Source organism: Peromyscus leucopus, chromosome 1, assembly GCF_004664715.2.
Source record: "Peromyscus leucopus breed LL Stock chromosome 1, UCI_PerLeu_2.1, whole genome shotgun sequence".
NCBI classification, from domain to species: domain Eukaryota; kingdom Metazoa; phylum Chordata; class Mammalia; order Rodentia; family Cricetidae; genus Peromyscus; species Peromyscus leucopus.
This window is the reverse complement of record NC_051063.1, coordinates 99720587-99742548: the sequence shown is the minus strand read 5'-3', so window position 1 is coordinate 99742548 and position 21962 is coordinate 99720587. Positions and strand designations below refer to the sequence as shown.

At 44.6% G+C, this 21962-nt stretch overlaps 3 protein-coding genes across 4 annotated transcripts in view; 2 read left to right on the top strand and 1 right to left on the bottom strand.

The window, feature by feature from the left end:
- Positions 1 to 2501: 2501 nt before the first annotated feature.
- LOC114687238 (olfactory receptor 52W1) lies at positions 2502 to 3566 on the top strand. The gene has a single exon (XM_028861939.2). It carries the CDS (start codon positions 2502 to 2504, stop codon positions 3495 to 3497), a length of 996 nt encoding a protein of 331 aa, XP_028717772.1. The 3' UTR covers positions 3498 to 3566.
- Positions 3567 to 7497: 3931 nt separating this feature from the next.
- Positions 7498 to 11310, top strand: C1H11orf42 (chromosome 1 C11orf42 homolog). 2 transcript variants are annotated; one of them, XM_037211930.1, is made up of 3 exons: positions 7498 to 9599; positions 9882 to 10680; positions 11051 to 11310. In XM_037211930.1, the coding sequence occupies exons 1-3, from the start codon at positions 9528 to 9530 to the stop codon at positions 11203 to 11205; spliced, it is 1026 nt and encodes a 341-aa protein (XP_037067825.1). In that variant the 5' UTR covers positions 7498 to 9527; the 3' UTR covers positions 11206 to 11310. The 2 variants fall into 2 exon arrangements, with proteins under 2 accessions (XP_037067825.1, XP_037067827.1); XM_037211932.1 differs by having other exon boundaries at positions 10950 to 11175.
- Positions 11311 to 11379: 69 nt separating this feature from the next.
- The window catches only part of Fam160a2 (family with sequence similarity 160 member A2), a 12083-nt gene continuing 1500 nt past the window's right edge, over positions 11380 to 21962 (bottom strand). The window contains 10 exon segments of the mRNA XM_037204612.1: positions 11380 to 11910; positions 13836 to 13998; positions 14157 to 14227; positions 14230 to 14334; positions 16607 to 17398; positions 17954 to 18159; positions 18357 to 18436; positions 21218 to 21385; positions 21583 to 21669; positions 21854 to 21958. Of these exon segments, the coding sequence (XP_037060507.1) occupies positions 11552 to 11910; positions 13836 to 13998; positions 14157 to 14227; positions 14230 to 14334; positions 16607 to 17398; positions 17954 to 18159; positions 18357 to 18436; positions 21218 to 21385; positions 21583 to 21669; positions 21854 to 21958 (2136 nt within the window). The 3' untranslated portion in view covers positions 11380 to 11551.

The window sequence follows — 21962 nt, the reverse complement described above, 5'->3', positions numbered from 1 at the left end:
CAAAGAAGGAGAAGAGGAGTCTCTGACCTCAGTTAGTGTAACTGCCTTAGTAGCTCTCCAACAACTTTGTATACCACTGAGCACGTGAGATTATAAACTACTGGAGGGCAGCAGGTTTCGTTATAGTAACTGCATCTTCCCCCATGTGGCACAGGACCAGGGACAAAAGAGTTTCAGTTCTGCTACAGTGCTGGTTTTGAAATGCAAATTTTTTCAAAGACAGCTGACACATTAGGAAACTGAGCAGTGAGTTTCATGCTTATAAATGATTCTGCAATTTCAGAAATGATAAACACAGAAAACTTCACACAGATGATCCTGGCTGAGCAGGAAAGCTCCGTATGTACTCTTCTTCCAATATCTGTCAGCTACCTCAGTTTACCACTATAACTTTCAACCCAATTCTGACAAGCCTTTCTACAAAACTCAAGTTTTTTCTCAAGATAAAGTGCTGTATTTATTGTAGTATTTGCATACTTTCTAACCATATTATGCCTAAAACAGTTCTGTCACTTCTTTTGTATGTGTGTGTATATGCATGTGGAGGCCAGAGGTTGAATTCCTCAATTGCTTTCCCTTTATTTATGGAGGCAGGGTCTCTTGCTAAGCTTAGAGCTACTCTAGGCTAGCTAGATTGTTCAAGGGACCTCCTTGAACATTTCCTAATTGCTAGGATTACAAGTAGGCCACCATATCCACTTGACTTTTATGTAGGTGCTAAGGATCCAAACTCTAGTCTTCATACTTGTGTGGCAAGTACTTTATCTCATGAGCTATCTCCCTGCTCTTCATTTCTACCATTTTCATGTGTTACTGATATTTTGGGGGTGCTACATCCTTACTTCCATTTTTCCAATAAATCCATTGGTTTTCACTATGATTTTTGCTTAGTGTGGTCATTTTTAAAATGCCTCTGTATAGCAGAAAGAACTGCATTCAGTAGTCTTCTGGTTGATGGTGAACAACACTTTCTCTTTTCCATAGATACCCAATTCCTAAAACTGTAGTAACAAGTGTATTTGTCATTGAGGCTAGCAGATCTGCCCACAGTTGAAGGTAATAAATGTTTATTTATAACCAACTGCATGCCAGACAATGTGAGGCTGTGAAGACAATATGTCTAATGAGAAGCAATGCCTGTACTAGGCTTCTACTCTAGTGAGAAGAGAGAGACAAACAGTTATTACAATAGAGTTGGACAGATGCCATTATAGAATTATACAAGTTTTCTCCAACTACAAAAACCTCCCAGAGGAAGTGTTCCTCCTTCCCAGATATTTCAAAGGCTTTACTTGCTTATCCCCTTTCCTGTTACCTTACTGAACATGCTGAGTCTGTGAGCACTGAGCAAGGATACAGTACCAGGAAGAGTTAATATGGCACAGGTGGGAGAGATAAGGGCCCCGAGGGATGCAGGTAGAACGGTCCCATAAAAGGCCCCAAGAGGCACTGGTCAAGGTAATGAGAGGCTGCCAGCACACAGTGTTCAGAGCAGCTCCCTAGTCAAGTCTTCAGCTGGTGGCTTTGTCTTCCCTCAACCTTGAAGCTTCTGCTGGGGGCCAGATGCTTGCAGGGGGCTCCATCTCCTCATCCTGCCTCCTCCATCAGAGGTGTTTCTTCACACATTTAGTACTCTGGGATTTCTACCATTTCCTCCTTCAGCTGCCTTACCTCTGAGGCATTCCAGAAGTAAGACTCTAGTGGAAGCCCCTTCTGGATCCAGAAGATGAAAGGACACCAAGAAGAAAAGCTTCTTTTCTGCTGTCATCATCTCTCTCTCTCTCTCTCCATTGCTCCCTACTCCCGACTTAACTCTCTACCTGATGTTCAAGATTACAACTTCAGCACCAAATCCAGAATAATGTAAGCACCCCTTGGGCCCACCAAATTTCCTCTGTCATTCCAGGCTCCCAGCCTCACTCCAGATCTTACCTGTGACCCCATTATAGTTTCTCCCTGTCTTCCTATTCTGCCTCCTCCTTGCTTCCTAGTGTATTGGTACCCCAAATATTAATTATAGGAAACAGTTAAGATCACTGTGTCTACCTCTATTACAGAACCAAAATCAAGAGGCTCAAAGTCCCTCCCAAAAATATAGTCAAGAAGAGATAATCTGATCACTCCACACCAGTTTTCTTCCCAAATACAGAGACCAAGAGTGACTGTCCTTGGATTCTGAGGAAGAAAGCAGTCATCTCAGCTCTGTCTCCCCAGATAGACTCACACTGAAGGATTCTGCCTGTACCAGCACCCCATCAGTCACATACTTCCTTAACTCTTCCTTTCTACCCCTGCCTCTGCTCTCCCTATAACACTCATGGATTACTAGGAGCAAGGATTCTCCCATTCTAGCTTGTGTCATTATCCATCCAACCTGTCTCAAGCAAAAATTATGTTCCTGTAATATTCCAGGCCCTTTACCAGTCCATGTATGGGTTTGTGCCACTGTGACATCCCCAGAATCTCTCCTCCTGCCCTGCCCCATCAGCAACAATACCCCTATGAGACCCAAACTTCATCCTTACAAGATGGCACACAGTCAAGCTCCACAGTCCAACTCCACCTTCCAATGCCCAGCTTTCTTCATATTGACTGGCATCCCAGGGTTGGGAGATGGCCAGGCCTGGCTGACACTGGTGTTTGGGCCCATGTATCTGCTGGCCCTGCTGGGCAATGCAACACTTCTGACAGTGATCCGGATAGACTCTACACTGCACCAGCCCATGTTTCTACTCCTGGCTACACTGGCAGCTACTGACCTGGGTTTAGCCACATCTATAGCCCCAGGGCTGCTAGCTGTGCTGTGGCTTGGGCCCCGACCTGTGCAATATACTGTCTGCCTCATCCAGATGTTCTTTGTACATGCACTGACTGCTGTGGAATCTGGTGTGCTTTTGGCCATGGCCTGTGATCGTGCTGTGGCAGTGGGACGTCCACTACACTACCCTACCGAGGTTACTAAAGCCCGGGTGGGCTATGCAGTCTTGGCATTGACACTGAAAGCTGTGGCTGTTGTGGTGCCTTTCCCTCTGCTGGTGGCACGATTTGAGCACTTCCATGCCAAGATCATACACCATGCCTATTGTGCACACATGGCAGTCGTAGAGCTGGTGGTAGGTAACACACGAGTCAACAACTTATATGGGCTGGCACTTTCATTGGCTGTGTCTGGTGTAGATATTCTGGGCATTGCTGGATCTTATGGGCTCATTGCCCATGCTGTGCTTCGGCTACCTACCCGGGAGGCCCGGGCAAAGGCCTTTGGTACATGTAGTTCTCACATCTGTGTCATCCTGGCCTTCTATGTGCCCGGTCTCTTCTCCTTCCTCACACACCGCTTTGGTCATCACACTGTCCCAAAGTCATTGCATATCCTTTTGTCCAACATCTATTTGCTGCTGCCACCTGCCCTCAACCCCCTCATTTATGGGGTCCGCACCAAGCAGATCAGGGATCGATTCTTAGAAATGCTCAAATTCAGAAAAAAGCCATTTTAATGGACAGTGGGACCTTGGGATAAACAGGGTAAGGACACTCCTTTGAGCAAAACCTAGAGTCTAGAAGTGTGGGTTATGTTGTCTTTGTCCTACATATGCATAGAACTGTGATGACCCAAAAGGTATTTACTGTGAAGCCCTTGGTGTGTATACTACTGGCACCTGGATACTTTGGCCTAGCCAGCCATGTCTTGCTTGAAAGGAGACAAAGGCAGGTGCTGCACATTACCATGCAGGGAATACAAAAGGAGATGAAGGAACTAGTTGAGATCCTATGATCTAGTCTATTTGAGAATCTCCCTTTCCTATCTCCACCCCACCATTTGAACCCAAGTCTCACTATGCTTAAATGTGTCGCTGTCTGTCTAGAGTTACAACGCTCTCTATACCTGCAGTCAGACTCTGTTTTCAGCCTGTTCTCAAGGAGTTACACAAACTTATACTCCACATTTTAAGAAACTGGAAAGTGTACCCTATAGTGCCAATCTACCCAGAATATGGGACTTTAAGACACTCCCAAAGAATTCTCTTGGTCTTGTGTGTAATCACTACTTTCCTCTTCCTTCAATTCCAATGAACATCACCCAAAGCAATACCTACAACTTCTTTCTCTGAGGCTGGGACTTTGGGAGTCAAGTATCTAACTAAAAAATTAAAGATGGTATCTACAGGATCGAGTCATTGTAATCAATTGTCAATCTGCCATTTTGTTTTCCTTCAGCCAAGAATGAAAAGTCCCCCAGTAAAATCCCCATCAGAACCCCTATATGTCCTGCTCATTGTCACTAACAGCATGTGATACTGGTGCTATATGATGAAATGGGAGTATTTCATGCTGCTGCCGCTGCCCAGAGATATTAAACAGGAAGTGGCACGGTGTTGCCCAATGGGGGAATTCATTTTCAGTTAAGGCTGAATAATGGAAGGAATAATATATAAGAGATAGGGAGTCACAGCTGTAAAGTCAGAGAAAACTGCAGTCATCAAGTCTTGGTGTTAGTCAGAGAACCATTCTGCACAGTAGCTCAGAGAGCTGGACCAAGCATCATGAGACATCACATAGACGAGGTAGCTCCTGTGTATAACATTTGTTATTTCTAGGGCTAAATGGGGTCTCACTAGACCCCTATAAACAAGAGGTACCTCAAAATGCCTGCATGATTTCAAGAGCACACTGAATCTGAATGGTTGAAGAGGGTATCTAGTCCAGTGTTTCTCTACCTTCCTAATGCTGCAACCCCTTAAAACAGTTCATGTTGTGGTGACCATCAACCATAAAATTATTTTCATTGCTACTTCATAACTGTAATTTTGCTGTTATGAATAATAATGTAAATGCCTGTGGAGATAGATAGTGGCTTGTCAAGTGACCTGTCACAACCCACAGGTCAAGAACCACTGGTCTAGTCAATCATGTATGAGTTTAGTTATTCCCAAAACTTATCTTTTTCATGAAGTTCTAAGTTTAAAAGCTCTCTATGAAATGATTTTATAGAAAACTAACGAAATACTAGTCCTAGAGCTGGAACAGATGGCTCAGTAGGAAAACTCCTTGCCTGAAAGCATGACAACCTCTGTTCAGATAGATTCCCAGCACCCACATAAAAGCTAGGTGCAAGTCTGTAACCCCAGTACTGAGGAGAAAGACAGAGAAGATATAGGCAGATCCCTGGAGCTCCCAGGCCATTCAGTGAACTCCAGGTTAAGAGAGAGACTGTCCCAAAAGATAAGGAGAATGACAGAGGAAGATACCCAACCTTCAACTCTGGTTCCTCCATACACATGTGTGTGCACACAAAGACATACTGAACCTGATGGATCACAAGCTAAGATACCCATCTCTCTTTCATTAGAAATTTCCCTTTAGGGATGTGGGGATGTGGCGTGACTTGGGAGGGAGGGCTGGGGGGTGGGAGAAGGGAGGAGGTGGGATATCTGGGTGGTGTGTAGAGTGAGCAGAAAATTTCTTAATAAAGAAAAATGAAAAAAAAAATTCCTTTTGATAAATCTATTCTGAGAAAATAACTGAGATGTGAACAAACACGTATGGCAGTAGAATATTTATTACATTATTAAGAAATATAAAGGAATTCCTGTGTGATAATCCCATATTATCACACACATACATACACACACACACACCATTTTCCCTCTGATACATGGGAAGGGAAATCATGTGCAATCAATGCTCATGAGCAGAGTCTGTCACCATCCCAACATGGAGAGAACAATGAGTCTGTCGCCATCCCACCATGAGAGACTGCTCTAAGGCACCTTCAGCTCCTAGCTGTGCAGATCTCCCAAGGTCTCTTGTTCCAAAGCTGTGTGCTAAGAATGTTTTTCCTTCAAGTCATAAATCTAACACATTTGTGTTTTGTTGACAATGCATACATACCTACCATGTGATATGTTCAGAAAGCTTTATCAGCACATTCTAATTCTTCACAATAACCTGAGAATCAACAATATGCCCACAGCTCATCACCTATATTTTCAAAATAAATAATCTCTGTAGAAACTTTTTTTCTATAGCTTTGGCCCAAACCCTAGTCCCATCCATTATGATCTTATTTATAGCCTTTATTTCACTTAGTGTAAATATTCACATACTTAACTGAAAAGAATGTTGATATGTTTGACTATAGGGCACCCTGAATCTCAACTGCAATATTCCTTAACATATGAAATATTATTCCCTTCCATAAACTGAAAATTTCTCAGCTCTAGGACATATTTATCCCAAAAAGCTTAAAATAAAGCATCAAGAGTTTATATAATTTCCCTGCAGCCTGAAACAAAGGAGTATTAAGGATCTTTATTACCTCAAAGTCTTTACTGTCAATGCTATTCTATGCTGCCATGAGATTCATGCAGATAATCTCACGTTCTGTGCATAAACTGTCCTATGTATTTACTCCCAATCTCCATTCAGATCACTCTGATATCCTTAAGGTGATCAGTGCCTCTTTCCAAAGATACCACAGAATGATGGCACATGGGAAGCAAAACCTAGCAAGATATGGACCAACAGCCCAACCCTTGGGCTCACCAACTCATCCAGACTCAATTGCCATCTGTTTTTCTTCAGTATCTTTCAGTCTCAGACTCTGAGCAAAAAGGAAAGAGATTTACTCAACATTAAGGTAGAACATCATAGAATTTAGGGAGCCTAGAGATTCACGGGAATCAGAAAGCAACGAAAGGGCAGAAGGTGTGGGCTTCCAAATGAGTACTTTATCAGAACCCAATCTGCCCTCTGAACCCATGTCCATGAACAAAAATTCTAAAATCTTCTGCTTCCTATTTGACCAATAAGCCACCAGCCCTGCACTGATCTCATCCATCTCTTCTCATTCTGGATTCCCTGTGTCATCTGCACAAAAATCACTCTTTGCCTCTCAGTCAGCTCTTCTACACTGCAAAGGTGCAGAGGTACATGGTTCTGTCCCTTCTACTGGTCTCTATCTGCCTCTTACTCCACTTCAGTGTTCCTTATAATTTCTTTCAGAAGGGAACAGAGTTGCCAACTACACTACACTAGCTATCTTTTCCTTGTCAAACAAAATGAAAGGATGTGATAAACTAGGTGTAATGGTATATACCTGCAATTGTAGCACTTAAAACAGAAAAAGACAGCCGGGCGGTGGTGGTGCACGCCTTTAATCCCAGCACTCGGGAGGCAGAGGCAGGCGGATCTCTGTGAGTTCGAGGCCAGCCTGGGCTACCAAGTGAGTTCCAGGAAAGGCGCAAAGCTACACAGAGAAACCCTGTCTTGAAAAACCAAAAAAAAAAAAAAAAAAAAAGACAGAAGTTCCACAAGTAGGAGGCCAGCTTCAGTGACACAGTGATATGCTGGCTCAGGGAATGGAGAGAATGGCACAGGGGTTAAAAGAACTGGCTACTCTTCCAGAGGACAAGGGTTCAATTCCCAATACCCACCTGGCAGCTTACAATTGTCTCTAATTCCAGTCCAAGGAATCTGATGTCCTCTTCTGGACCTCACTGGCACCAGACACACACATGATGCATAGACATACATGTAGGCAAAACATCCAAAAATGTTAAAAATTAGAGCCCTAATATCAAAGATGGTATTTTGTTAGGGCCTTGTTAAACAAGTATAAAGAAGGAATTGGTTTTGGTTCTCTTAAGAAACTCAAGGTTTCTCATTTGGACTGATGTGGCTTCTCTTGTATCCTGCCCACTTCCTTCTCACTAAGCCACACGTATTTCTCCCATCACACACTGAAGTGAGCCATGCAACAGCACCAAAAGGAGCTACTGTTCTGTAGTAAGAGCTGAACCCCAGGTCTGTTATTAACTATTCACTGTATTGTTGGCTAATTAATTTTTCTGAACCCTTTCTTCACTATAAAATGAAACAATAATACCTACTCCAGAAAAGAAGCTGGGCACAGTGGTGCACACCTGTAATCCCAGCATTCAGGAATCTGAGGCAGGAGGATTGCTGTGAGTTCTGGCCAGTGTGTAGCTACATAATGAGTTCAGAGCCATTCTGGATTACATAGTGGGGCCCTGTCTCAAAACAAACAAACAAACAAACAAACAAAAAACCCACCAAGAGATTCCTAAAAGAATCCTCTAAGATAACACATTCAGTATCTGACATAGGCCCTAGCATAGACAAGTTCAACAAATATCTGACATTAATTTCTTAGTAGAACTAAGTCTACTGTCACTCACTTGCTAAAAGGCCTGGCACCTGTCCATTTAGTTCTGAGAGATGTGCCTTCCCTTGAGTTCAACTCTATCTCCTTTAGGAAAGTTTTCTTGATAACACTTTCCCATCACTGCAGTATCCTTCTGTGTGGTACGACACCTATCACTTCAGCTGGCTCAGATGATAGCCAGATTTGCAAGACAGCATTTTTCTCTAGGTCAGGCTGCAACAGGACACCCCCTAGATAGGAGACCTCCAAGGGGCCTGAGAACTATGGGACAGACAAGGTAAGGAGTGTGAAAACAATTACTAAAAAGTTCTAACGAGATTTCTTTTGAAGTTATTCTTCTCCAGCAAAATATTAGGTAAGCTCTCCGGACAAAGACACAAGGAAGAAGATGAGTAATAACTAGAGTGGGAGAGGAAACTACTACATACAAATCAGCCTAGGACAGGAATGGAGCATGAAGAAAATCTTCATGTTTACCTGGGTAATTCTGCCTTCCTGAAAAGTCTTACCAGCTACTAAGGGAACAAAATCCCATTTAGATCTTACTCTTCACGTTACCATTGCTCAGCCTAACACCCACCTACACACTCCCACTTTCCACTGTTTTTATAACCCACTCATTAATAACTGGTTTCAACCGAGGAGCTTTTAGAAGTTAGGATTCCCAGGCATACCCGAGACAAATAAAATCAGAATCTCTGAGAACAGAAGACAAGTATCAGTAATTTTTAAATTCCCCAGGTAATTTATAGATTGAGAATTACTGGAGTTCTTATTGTTGCTATTGTTGTTTAGAAGTTTGTTTTCAGTGTAAGTCTTGATCTATACTTCCATATCTTTCAGAACCCCAATGCAACTTCAAAGAGAAGTAATCTACAACTAACTAGATGGCAGTTACTCTAGTAAAGCAGTTAAAGTGTTCCTCCCTCCAAAGCAAGAGAATGACCACTCCAGGCTGAGGCAGAAGACCAGGAGACCATGAAACAAGACTGCATAAGATGAGAAAAAGGAGTGAAAAGAGAAGAGGAGGAGAGAAGAGAGAGTGCATCTTTGTGCTGTTCAAAGGGCAGGGCAAGAACAGAAAGGAAAAATGAAATGGCAAAGGAAAGAAAGGAAAGGGAGAAGGAAGTAAGTTTGTAAATATTATGGCCCACAGGCTGCAAGGAGGCTAGTAGGGTTACTGTCCTCTCTGTATCCAAGGCTCCATCACCTAGCAGGACCTCTATGACCTCACGCTGGAGTAGGTCACAGCCCAAGGTGGGGGGAGGGGGCACCTTAACTTCCTGGGCAGATTGGGGGTTCCTGCAGCAGTCACTACCTTGCCCAACCCCTCCCCACCATGTTGGTCAGTAACCCCCACCTGCTAACACTGGATGAAGCAGATGCCACTTGGGCCCTCATCAAGGATAAGGTAGGTAAAGCAAGGAGGTTAAGGAGGAAATGGCAAAGTGTGACCAGGCTGATTCTGAACAAAGTCATTCTTTTATGTATCCAAGTATCTGCCATAGTCTGGCATAAAATAAGACATTCAGGGTTTTGCTATAGGAGGAGACAAGGAGATAAGAAGTGTGGATCTGTGTATACCATAGAAATGTACTTAAACAGCAAACAATGGTGGGAAGGTCAATTTAGACAATACAAGTTAACCTCTGACCTTAACTCAGCCCCTGACTTATAAACTGACCACCTGCAGGTCATCGAGGAGCGTTTTGGGTCCAATGTAGTGGCAGTACCTTTCCTGTCGGATGCAGCCTACTATGATCTACTGGGCGTGCTAGTGAAACAGTCCCGTCGAGCCCACACCCGCCTAACTTTGCCAGGCCGGCAGGGCCGAAGGGCACTGAAATCAGTAGGGCTGCTACCAAATCTTCTAGAACAGGCAGGGTCTGAGGGTGTCTTTGCCCACTGCACTCGGGAATACTCACCAAATGGCCGAGCCGAGATAGCCTATGAAGAAATGCGAATGTTGGATGGGCAGCCCTGCCGGATCCGCCTACATATGGGAGGTCTGCGCAAGAAGGTTGCTTTCCTGCTGCTACCACCAGGGCAGGTGAGCCTACAGCAGAATCTTCCCTGGATCCGAAGCACCCACAGCATCTACGTCATCTACCAGGTCTTCTCCTGCACCTGGCTGCAGCTAGGGCTGTTACCTACAGCCCGTGAGCCCCAGCTGCTCCGGTTACAGCGGTCACTACCTATTGCTTTCTCCTGCCTCAAGTTTTCACTGCAGCCCAAGGGTGTGCTGGGACCACAGAAGTCTCTGACCAAAGATCCCTTGCCCCAAGGAGCCACCTGGGTTAGACCTAGCCTTAGCATCTTATCAACTCTGGCCCCCACATCAGTACCTGCTGATACCCTTGAAGTTGCTGATGCATCTCCACCTGTCCCAGCCCCACCTACACCACCTCCCCAAGAAGGGCCAGAAGGCAGACCCACCAGATTCTCCTATAAGGGTCGAAACCCCTTCCGGAGGGGCCCCTATATGCTTTCAGGTACTGCTAGGGGAAATGAAGATGAAGCATGGGAAAGACCACTGGAGGGAGAGGGTACAGGGACTATAGCCCAGGAATGGGTTCAGCAGCCCACAGTGTGTACCGGACCCTTATGAAGGGACAGACTTGAGGGAGCCCAGGGAGGGTGAGATGGAAGCATGGCCCTGGTAAGGGTGTGTGGTGGGGGATGCAGCACAGAGAATCAGGGTGGGGGGGACTAGGGCGGAAGACCAGGGCATGAGTCAAGCTGTGACTATCCCCAACCCTAGCAGAGAACTGGCTCTTCAGCCCCCGCAACCCCCCACCAGGAGGCCAGGGTGGGGGCCCCGGGGACCCCGACCGGCACTCCATGTCCCTGCCCCTGCTGCAGGGTCTGTCCTCAGAGTTCGACAGCGACGAATGAAGCTGAGGCAAGAGACGCAGGGGGCGAGGCCCCTAAGATCTGACATAGGGATAATGGTCCCCAATAAACATCAGCTGCTGCACCCCCAACCACCCTGGGCCTGTGTGCTTCTTCTTTCTTGAGTCCAGAAAAATGAAGTCTCCATTTTCCCCTAAGCATTAAGTCCTCTCACCTTCTAAGAGTAAAGGGGCTATCCTGAAACCCTATCATCAGTGTTATCTCCCCTGATGATTCCCCCACCTATATACAACCTTCACAGGGCCACAGCCCCATAGATAAAGGGTGGCAAAGAAGAATGAGCACAGAATAGAGATTTCCCTTTTATACATATTGCAACAAGTTCTCATAAAACATTCATCTGAAATAAATTAAAAAGTCCATTTGTCACTGCCTCCAAACATAAAAAGGAGCCCATGTCCTGGAAATCGGCCCAGGCCACAGAAGGCCCTGATTGTCCATGGAAGAAAATTAAGGATTGAGGGACCCAAAGCCTGAGACGGGAGGGACAGATACATCCTCTGAAGTATCCAACAAGAAAGGCGAGGTGACAGCATGGGCCTGGGAGATGGCAGCCAACTCCTTGAGAAACTCAGGGAAAATGACTGCACAGTAGACAGCATTCTTGACTCGCAGAGCCTCACCTTGGCGTTCAGAAGCCCCGCCCCGGGGGAGCAGAACTGGAGTTGAAGCCCCTGGAGAGCCCCCACCTAGTCCAAGTCCTGTTCCTTCTCGCCCAGGTTGAAGAACCTGTGCCGCCTGCCGGGCCCTGGTTGGACTGTGTGCATGCCGCAGGAGTAACTCCCCCAAGGATGGCCTCCGGCTCCTCACTGAGAATAAACAGGAATATCAAGAAGGTGCTGGGATCAGGGAACATGCCCTAGTTTGGGGAGCAGATTTCCCAACCCCCTTAGCTTCTTGAACTTCTCCCCTGGGGTTCTGGAAGAATGGAAGGACAAGATGGACGAGAACTGAAGTTCATTTCTTATCTCTAAATATGACTAAAGATTTGAGACAGGTGCTTTTCCTCTTTTTCTCAACAAAATCCTGCTTGCTCAGCCTTTCCCCTCTATCCTGTCTCCTTAGCAGTCAATATTTGCATGACTGTATTCCCAGCTACAACTCCTTCCTTCTCCATGACCACCTTGGTCTGATTCATTCTAACCACTATTCTACCACCACCAAGATCACTCTCATACATAACATACCCTAACTTTGTGTTTCCTAACACCCCCTAAAGCAGTAGTTCCCAACCTTCCTAATGTTGGGACCCTTTAAATATAGTTACTCATGTTGTGGTGACCCCCCAACCATAAAACTATTTCATTACTACTTCATAACTGTAATTTTGCTACTGTTATGAATCGTAATGTAAATATCTGAAATGTAGGATATCTGATATGTGCAGCATGGTGCACCCCCAAAGGGGTCACGACCCACAGGTTAAGAACCACTGCTCTAGCACTACACACAGTCAACTACTTCTACTTTGCTCTGACTACCTAAAGCTGACCTACATCCTCTGCTCCTTCAATATCTGTATGTACAAATGTAGTTCAGGGACTGCTTCATTTCTTTACACTCCACTGCCTGTCTAGGATCAATTTCCTTACACCACTACTTCATCATCAGTCCCTATACCCAACAAGACCTCCCTCCCACTGGCTATGCCCAGACAACTTTGAATTTGAATTTTAGAACTGAGCTATCTAAAATACTGTCCTCTGTCTAACTTCATCACTTACGTAGCCTAGATTCTAGCCCCTAGAACATGATGTTTATTGGTTACAGAGACACCATACAGAGTTATTAACCTTGCATTCAGAGCCCTTCACAACCAGGGTCTCATTTAGCAACCTACCTTCATTGAATCCAATAGGCACCTTACATCCATCGGTAGCTCCCTTTGACTACAATTTGTCATTCCTACTTTTTTATCCTTTCTAGCTTAATTATTTCCACCTGGGAGAACCCTGAGACGACTAATTGTGATCTTCCCTACACTGACTTCCTGTTCCACTATAAATAACAACATCAGTAATTTCTTCCCAAGGTTTCTATCTCATGCACTAAACTATAAACTCAAGAACTTAAGAATGTCACTTTTAATGCTTCCTTATCTCCTCAACCACTACCAAATTCTGTCATATTTAATGCTTCCTTATCTCCTCAACCACTACCAAATTCTTCAAAAACTTCCTTCCCATCTCTGCCCTATCAGGTGCTTCCTTTCTTTTCCATTATTCAAATTCAATCCTCCCTGGTCCTGATTGTTCTTCCTGAATCCTTTCTCTTAACTCCCATTCACCTGCAATTATTCATCACATCCAGATTTTAAAAACCTCTCCTAGTTTCTTAGTGTCTGAAAGAAAAATCACAATTTCTGCCCAGCCTAACTTCCACTCAAAAACCTTTTACTCAGGCCAAATCTTTCTAGCCATATCACCAACTAACTGTTCTACAGCCTTATAAACCCCCTACTCTCATTACTCAAGGGCACATGCTATGTCAAGTTCTCACAATATCTCAACCCAAGAAGTTCTTTCTCCTTCCTGATGTCTAGACCATTATGCTCTTTCTTGTGATAACTGCCAATCAGGCTCTTAATTAATAAAACAACTCTATCCCTCTGACCCAAAACCGACAACATGAAGACTCAATTTTCAACAGCTTCTTCAGTTTCTGGATCTTAACTAACTTGGACTAAAATAAGGTATCTAGGGAGAATAAGGGAGGGTGGTCAGTTAGTCCTCACCTAGAGAATCAGAGCGGCGGGGAACAGGTCCTGCTGTAGGACCCTCAGCCCAGTCCAGCTTGCCACGAGCAATGAGGTACTTCTTGGCTTTGGATAGCAGAGCAGGGAAGTCCTCCTGGGAGGCTGCAAAGCTCTCAATCTTATTCTTCACAGAGCCCAGCACCTATGAAGCAAAATTGTATAATGTTTCTGATGGTTTCACATTGATACAGGCCTTTCTAGTCCCACAGCATCTGCTCCCAGCCCACCCAAGGTCACTCTAGCTGTGGGCCTGGCCCACCACTGAGCCTGGACGCACCCATGCATGCATGCATCGCACACCTGCAGCAAGGACTTGACACTGGGCTGGAAGACCATGTTGGTGTTGAGCAGGAAAGAGCGGAGCAGGGGCTGGGGTGACAGGCCAGCTGGGCCACCAGCCCCGTCAGCAGGAAGTTGACATAGACGGAGTTCTGCAGCATGTTCTCGAGTTTGGCAAAGAGCACAGCCATGAAGGGGCCTGGGAAGGGGGTGGGCACAAGGATACAAAGCCTGAACACAATGCACATCGCACGCATTCCTCCCGCAAACAAGACCCCCACTAGATGAAAATTGTAAGTATCTGAGGGTGTTAAATGACCTGTGACCACTTTCTCTAGACAAGGTAATCCAGATGCCAGCATTATAGACATTATGACTGAAGAGTCAGATCTTAGGCTCTAGAGTCAGAGATTTCATTTCAGACTTCAGATGTGCCCTGTGACTGGATAAGTTGAAAGCTCACCAACATTTAGTTTCCTATTTATAGTAAAATAAATATACCTACCTCATAAGATAATTAAGAGGACCAATGAGATATCAATGTCAAATATCAAGTACCAGATCTGGCAAATTTTTTCATTTGATTATAACCATATCCTAACACTGCATTTCTCAGTTTTTAAGAAGCTTCACTCAAGAACACAACAGAATACACAGAGAGCCAAAACATCAAATCAGGTTCCATGAAGACAGAGTAACACAAAACTGGTCAGAAAGAAAGCAAAAAAGATATAACAACGACAAAGAAAGAGACTACAAACTTCAAAGCAAGTAGTAAGTCTTTAGGGGAACAGAGACGATGTCAGCTCTGTCTTTCAGGCGCAGGGAATCAAAGAGGCAGACTAAACTCTACAGGAAAATAGTAGCTTAGTTTGGGGGCACAGGAAACCGATTCAGGATGACAAGAAGGGATTAGCATTCCATTCTGGGAGAAATGCCTTAAGACATGACACTGGACCACTAGAGCCACTGGATCACAGTATTTCTGATGAAAGATTTTTGGTGAAAGAGATTATTATTTAAAGTGTACTATCAAATGTGATAGAAGAATGATGAACAAGAGATGGTGAATCCTGAAACAGATATTATACCACCATCCACTCGAGGTGTCCATATGACTAGCCTTGGCTCAAAAGTAATACTAGCTTAAGAGTCCAAACAAAATCCCTAACTTTATCCTTTTGTTCATTCCCTGGGAATATCTTGTAAGGGTTAATGCAAAGAGCACAAATGACTACAAAGAAAAGGGGAAAGAAGTATCAATTAATACTACAAGACTGTGGTAAAACCACCTAGAGGTACCGAACAGGAAAGGAGAGGAGCAGAGGCTAAAAGAATAGGAAGATAGTTTTTTAATAGTCTGCAAAAGAAGGAATATGGCTCCAGACAGAAGCCCCAGTGCTATACCAAGACAGTCAATCCCAGGCTTACCAAGACATACAGCATACAAACTTGACTATTGACAATTAGGATAGGTGGTGCCTTATTCAACTTAAATTTTCCATGACCCATTGACGATAATCCCAGTGTAAAGCTACTGTTAGCTGTATTTTTACAATGTGCCAATATTATATTAAATGACTTTCATGTACCAATGGTAGGCAAAGTGCCAGCATAAGGGGTGCCTAATCCAAAGTCTATGGTCTTAACCCTAGCCATTGCACTGCTCCCCAGAAGTTTTTTGTTTTGTTTTCCCATGATAAGATGTAGATTACATCTTGATAAAGGCTTATCTTGCTCATAAACAAAAAGAAGAGCCGGTCCAAAATCTCAGGTTGGATCTAGCCTTGGGGCATCAACCCAAAAGGGCTTATCAGGTACACTTAGAACCATGCCCTCAAAGAAGAATATCACTCACCCTCCAATCCTTATTAAACATAAGTCCTTAAAATAACTGTATTGGACAGTCATGGCAACCAAGAAGGTACAAGACAGTGGATGGGAGAAATGAAATCAGGCCCTTCTTTGAAGAGGCAGGGAGGAAGGTGCTAAGCAGAAGAGAAAACAGCAAAAGAGCTGACTCCAGGGCCATCAAAGACCTAGCAGAAGACTCAAAACCCAAATACACAGACTGGTGGGAACGGCACAAAACAGAGGTGCACCTGTGTCTTTTGCACAGAACAGTACAAACATCATTCACGTGGTTCAGATGTATTTACCAAGCACAGAGCATCTTATTTACAAATCCCAGGAAATGGCCAGACTAAGGGAAAAGGAGGAACATGCATATAAGGACATACAAGGCTCAGACGTAAGTCATTATCCAAACCAGCACAAGCATGGAAAAACATATCAACAAACATGAGGGCATGGTATGACATGGTCTATATGCAGAAGGGACTCAAGCAAAATGGATGAGGGCTAGGTAAATACACAGAAATGACATAGCCAAAAAGTCTTAGAAATCTGCACAAACATGTTGAGAACATGCAGGAGTACACAGAAGAGAAGGCTTAAGTTAAATAGCTTACCAGTGAAGGGCTGGCTTGGCAGCTGGTGGAGAGTCCGCAGAGGGCTGCTGAGGAAGGGGCCAGGGGGCTCAGGAGGGCAGGTGAAGCTCTCGTAGGCCTCCTCCTCCTCAGGAGGTAGTGGAGGCTCTAGGGGAGGCTCTGAGCTAGCTCCACCATTGCTCAATGCCACCTCCAGCTCCCGGAGCTCTTGCCCAAAGCTCTCTAGTCCTGCCATGCCCTCAGAGGTACCCTCTAATAATTCCCTAACTCCTTCCTGTGGCACCAATCGTGGAACCAAACGAACCTTCTTGGCTCCCTCTGGCCATGGCCCTGGTACCCCATTGAGCTGCGGTAGGGGTAGGTGGCCATGGGTATCCCCTACACCCACAGCTAGCCCCCGACTCCCTAGATTTTCCTCCTCCCCTTCTCCCACATTGTCTTTGATCTCCTCAGGCAGTAGGCTGCGTTTCTTAGTCCGAGAGGCAAGAGGGTTAGACTCAGGAGGGGGCCGCTCGCCATCATAAGGGGCAGACCAGGTTCGGCAGGCTCGGACACAGCGGTCTACACCACGGCGTGCCTCACGAAGATACTCCAGATAATTGTCTTCTAGCTCACCAGGCTCCTCTGCAGGGCTAGGCCGTCGGCTAGGGCTGGAAGTTGGGGATGCAGTAAGCCCTGGTGAGCGAGGAGCTGGACCTGGGGACTCAGAGCCACCTAGGCTCTGCTGCCGAAGAAACAGAGCCAGGCGGGATGGTGTGGAGGGACGAGGCACTGTTACCACTGAAGAAGAATCAACGCTTGGGCTTCCAGGGCCTTCAGAGGGAAGAAAGCATAAGCAAAATCAAGGAGATAGCTCAAGAGGAGAAAACAAAGATCTAGAGGCTAAAGAAGAAGACAGTAAGGAAGTAGAAATAGAACTATTTTGATAGCTAATTCTCATCACCCCCCACACCTCACTACCTCCATCAAATTGAAAAAAATATAAACAGAGCCAGCATTTAGTGGAGCATGCCTTTAATCCCATCACTCCTGGGAGGCAGAGAGGCAGGCAGATCTCTATAGTTCAAGGCCAGCCTGGTCTACAGAATTGAGTTCCTAGACAGTCAGAGCTGTTACACAGAGAAACCCTGTCACAAAAACAAAAAAAACAAAAACAAAACAAAAAACATGCAAACAGAATACATAATTGAAATAAGAGAGAAGGACTAGCTCTTCCCAGAAGTAATTTCTCTGGGAAAGTTAAAGATCCTCTCCTGCAAGACCACTCATCAATTTCCCCAGAGAGGAAATTCCACTCATTGTCACCACCTTCCTCCCCTCACCCTAGCCTTGCTTTCTCTCTAGGCTCCCCCAGAACCCAGGCCATACCCGTGATGTCCTCCCTTCTCCCTTCCTCTCTGCTAGGCCCACCTCGTGCCCATGAGGCATGCTCTGGACGAGGTGGGCTGGGGGCATGGTGCCTACAGCAGCGAGGGATTAGGGAGAGAAACTTGTCAGCTGCTCGTCCATAAAGATCCACATCACGCACAGCTGGCTTCTGGCTCAGCATCACATGGTTACATGGGACAAGATACCTGGGAAATAGCAGAAAGAGAATATAGGGTCAGGAAAGAAAGCACCTGAAAGCAGGCCAGGTGAACTAAATTGCTAAACTAGGCTCCAAGAGGACACTCATGAGGACACTCATGAGAAATCCCAATACAGCCCATCACCCTGACAAAACACTAGGCCCTGAGGGTCAGCCATCCCTCAGCCCTGCCCCCACAGATACCTGAGAACCAGCTGAAGCAGAACATCTTCACAGCTGAGGTTCAGAAGGGTCCTGAAGAGACTCAGAGAGACCATGCAAAGCTGAGGGGGAAGGGGAGGGAGGGAGTCACCATAAGAGCTCTCTACCCTCCAAACTATTCACCAATGGAAGCTCCCATTCCCCCAACCCCAGGCCCAACCAACCACTCCAAGAATAACCTATGCACCAAGGTCTAGCACATAAACAGTATACTATGCATTAACTAGATAAACACATAATCTTTGTGAACAAGACTTTACTATTCACAGAAAATAATCAAGTGTCAGATCCACTGCAATTCTACAGACCATATACATAACTGGACTATCTGTCAACATATTGATTCCATCAATGTTCCAATGAGATCCCAAGAAAACAGACACTAAGAAAGACTGTAACAAAGTAAATGATTCATAGGAAACTATAGCAATATGATAGCCAAGTAAACACCTGTCAGAAGGGACTGTAGTCACACAGTAATTGAATGGCTACCAATAAGAGGGAACCTGGAAGAATCCCAACTGGGAAGTAGGTGGAGTCATAAGTATGGAGTTTGAATCAGGTTTCCAACCCCAGTGTATCTCAGGAGATGGGATAAAGAGAAGCTCAGGGCAACTGACAGGAAAAGGAAAAAGTAAGTGAGTAGGTCAAGAACAGGAAAACCTTTTGTTTTAGAAACAGAAGAAGCCTTATTCATATCTAGCTAGACAAAAATAACAGGTGCAGTAAGCTTAACCTCACTGCTCTGAATCCCAACAGCATTTTATACTTTGCTTACGGCAAGTATGTCAAACATCTTGGTCTTGTATAGTCTTGGCAGTGCTTGTGAAATGGCTGTGAGAGAATTAAGTGGACCAATAGTAGGAAAAAGTTCACATTTGGAGTAACATGGATATCCTAAATGACCATTTTAACCAGCAGTGAGAATTCAGACTCACTCAAGAATGGTAGAGTAAGCAGGAAAGTAGTCCTTCAAAGATCTGACCGCCAGAATCTATAAACATTTTACTTTACAGACCAGAAGAGACTTTACCGATGTGATTAAAATTATGGACCTTATGGGGCTCACAGTGTAGCTCAGGGATAGGAGTACTTATTTAGTATGCATGAGGCACTGGGTATGATATACAGCATCACAGTCTAGAATAACACAGTGAGACTGCCTCAAAGAAAAAAGAAACAAAAGGCCTGGGAATGTAGCTCGGTGGTAGACTGCTTGTCTTAGCACATACAAGGCCCTGGGTTTGACTCCCAGCACTGTTTATAAGAAAAAACTGTAAAGAAAAAAAAACTGGTAAAGGGGCTCAAAATATAGCAGGGCTGTGACCCACCATTATTGGCTCTAAAGGGGGAAGAAGGCAGTCAAATTGGGAATAGTCTTCAACAGACAGCAAGAACAACAGCCCAAATATGTACTCCAGAACTAAAAGATAACTCACTGAGTTTGTGGTAATTTGTTTTGATAGCAATTAGAAACTAACACAGATAATCAAGCTCACAGACAAGTTAGCCAAAGTGGCTCACTTAAAGGCACAAAAGCCAAGGCAAATACCTTAAAAGGAGTGGGAAGTAGAAATGAAAGCATCTACAAGCTTAACATGGGTACCCTTCAATCAGAAGAGACCTGGTTCCTCCAAGAACCAGAAACTAAGAAGTAACAACCCAAGAACATGAAAAGCTCATTTAAAAAAAAAAAAAAAGTTGGAAATTAACAAAAGTAAGTGCTAGAGACTAAAAACAATGCAAGAAAACCAAAAAGGTTAAGATTAGGATGAAAGAATGGCAGATAAACACAAGAAGGATGGGAATGAATCTCAAGGAAATTAACTGTCAAGGCAACCCACTGAGGTCAGACAGACCTAATACCATGGCATGCCCTACCTTTAAAATAAGGATAAAAGTTTATCTTTATAAAATTGTTTGATATCAGAAACATATCCACCTTCTCCTTTTCTCTCTCCTCTCCAGAATGCATAATGAGAATCTTCTCAGCTCTCATTGCCTTCTCTCTCTTGCTCAGTCCATCTCTAGTCACAATGATCTTTCATTCCTAGAACATGTTATACTCATTCCCTATTGCATGCCCTTTTGCATGCTGTTCCCTCTGCCTAAACTGTTCTTAATATTAAACAGCTATAACTCCATTGTCTTGAGTTATAACACAATATCTTCTGAGATGTCTTCACCGGCTATTCCATTCTTTACTAAACTTTTTTTTTTTTTTTTGCACAAACAGTAACCTCAATTTTCAACTATTTTAGTAACTTAATTTGCTATTTATACTCTCGATAAAAGTAAGCTCTAAGACATCAGCAGCCATGACTGCCATTGTGTTCCCAACACCTAGTGACCTAACAGAATGTCACTAACAATACACATGTAGAGGTAGAGGGAATTTAAGTGGGCAGGTGGGTGGATGTGTCCCCTGACTACAGTTCAAATGCAGCCAATTCAAAGAGGAGAGAAGGCAAGCCTACAAGGAAAAGCTGGACCATTTATTAGTATAGACACAAACCCCAAAGCACTCTTCTATCACCCACAGCAACTGAGAGAGTGATAAAAAGCTTAAGGGAACTATGGAGCAATGTATTACAATCACTGCACCATGGCAAAGTCTACAGCCCTGATGGATAACTATGCTGCAGATGCACATAGTATAAAAACAAGGAAGTAAATTGAATTCTTTACTCAAAATGTCCAAAAGTTTAGTGCTTCAAACTGCCACCTTAAAGTGACTGCAAGTCAAAACCCAAAAAAGAGCAGGAACACTCTCTGACAACAGAAATCAGAGAAAGATGGCTCACCCAGGTACAGTAAGCCAGGACAGAGTTTAAGAGCCATACCCGGGAGTTGCTGCCAATGCGGGCGACAAGGGTGTCAAGGATGGTGTGGGTGTCATGCCGGTGTAACAACAGGAATCGCAGGAAGGTACGGAGCAAAGCAGGCTCTGAGATGCTCCGTAGGAAAAGTTCCAGATAGGCGGTACTAGCAATCATCTCCTCCACAGAGGTCTGGATGAAGGGGAGACAAAGTTTGGAGACTTAGGGTTTCCCTGCACATAAGATTCATATTCCCTGGGTTCTAGAGAACAAGAAGTATCAGAAAGGAAAAAGGACAATGCTACCCACTGCCTCCCATATAAGTTCTTTCAAAGGTCAATCATACCCCAGTCCAGGTTCTCCTATGCCTCACCACCTATAATCCTTACCTTGTGCAGGGCAGGGCCCATGACAGGCACCAGGAAACCATTATGGATATAATCAACCAGCTGCTTCTGCACCAGAGGGTGAGCTACCTACATGGAACAAGAGAGAAAAAGGGGATTATGAAGAGTCCACTACCTGGAAGGAAGCAGAGTAATATAATAAAGATAGGTATTCTAATCCCAAGTTCTATAATAGAACTTCAGGAAATGGACCTGTTCACCCCAACTTCCCAGAAGTACCAAGTGTCATACCCCTTAGGAACCCTATTCCTACCTGAATAACTGCATTGCAGAACTCTAGGGAACTCATGAAGAGTGCAAGAGCTGGCACTCCGATCCAGTCTTCCCGTCGCAAGCAGTGCCAATCATCTCCTGGAACCTCA

Excerpts from the sequence above, each read along its gene's own strand:
- C1H11orf42 (XM_037211930.1), top strand. The coding sequence starts at position 9,528 with ATGTTGGTCAGTAACCCCCACCTGCTAACACTGGATGAAGCAGATGCC. Across the intron at positions 9,600-9,881 it reads GGGCCCTCATCAAGGATAAG|GTCATCGAGGAGCGTTTTGG; the intron begins GTAGGTAAAGCA and ends GACCACCTGCAG. Across the intron at positions 10,681-11,050 it reads GGGCCCCTATATGCTTTCAG|GGTCTGTCCTCAGAGTTCGA; the intron begins GTACTGCTAGGG and ends CCCCTGCTGCAG.
- LOC114687238 (XM_028861939.2), top strand. The coding sequence starts at position 2,502 with ATGAGACCCAAACTTCATCCTTACAAGATGGCACACAGTCAAGCTCCA.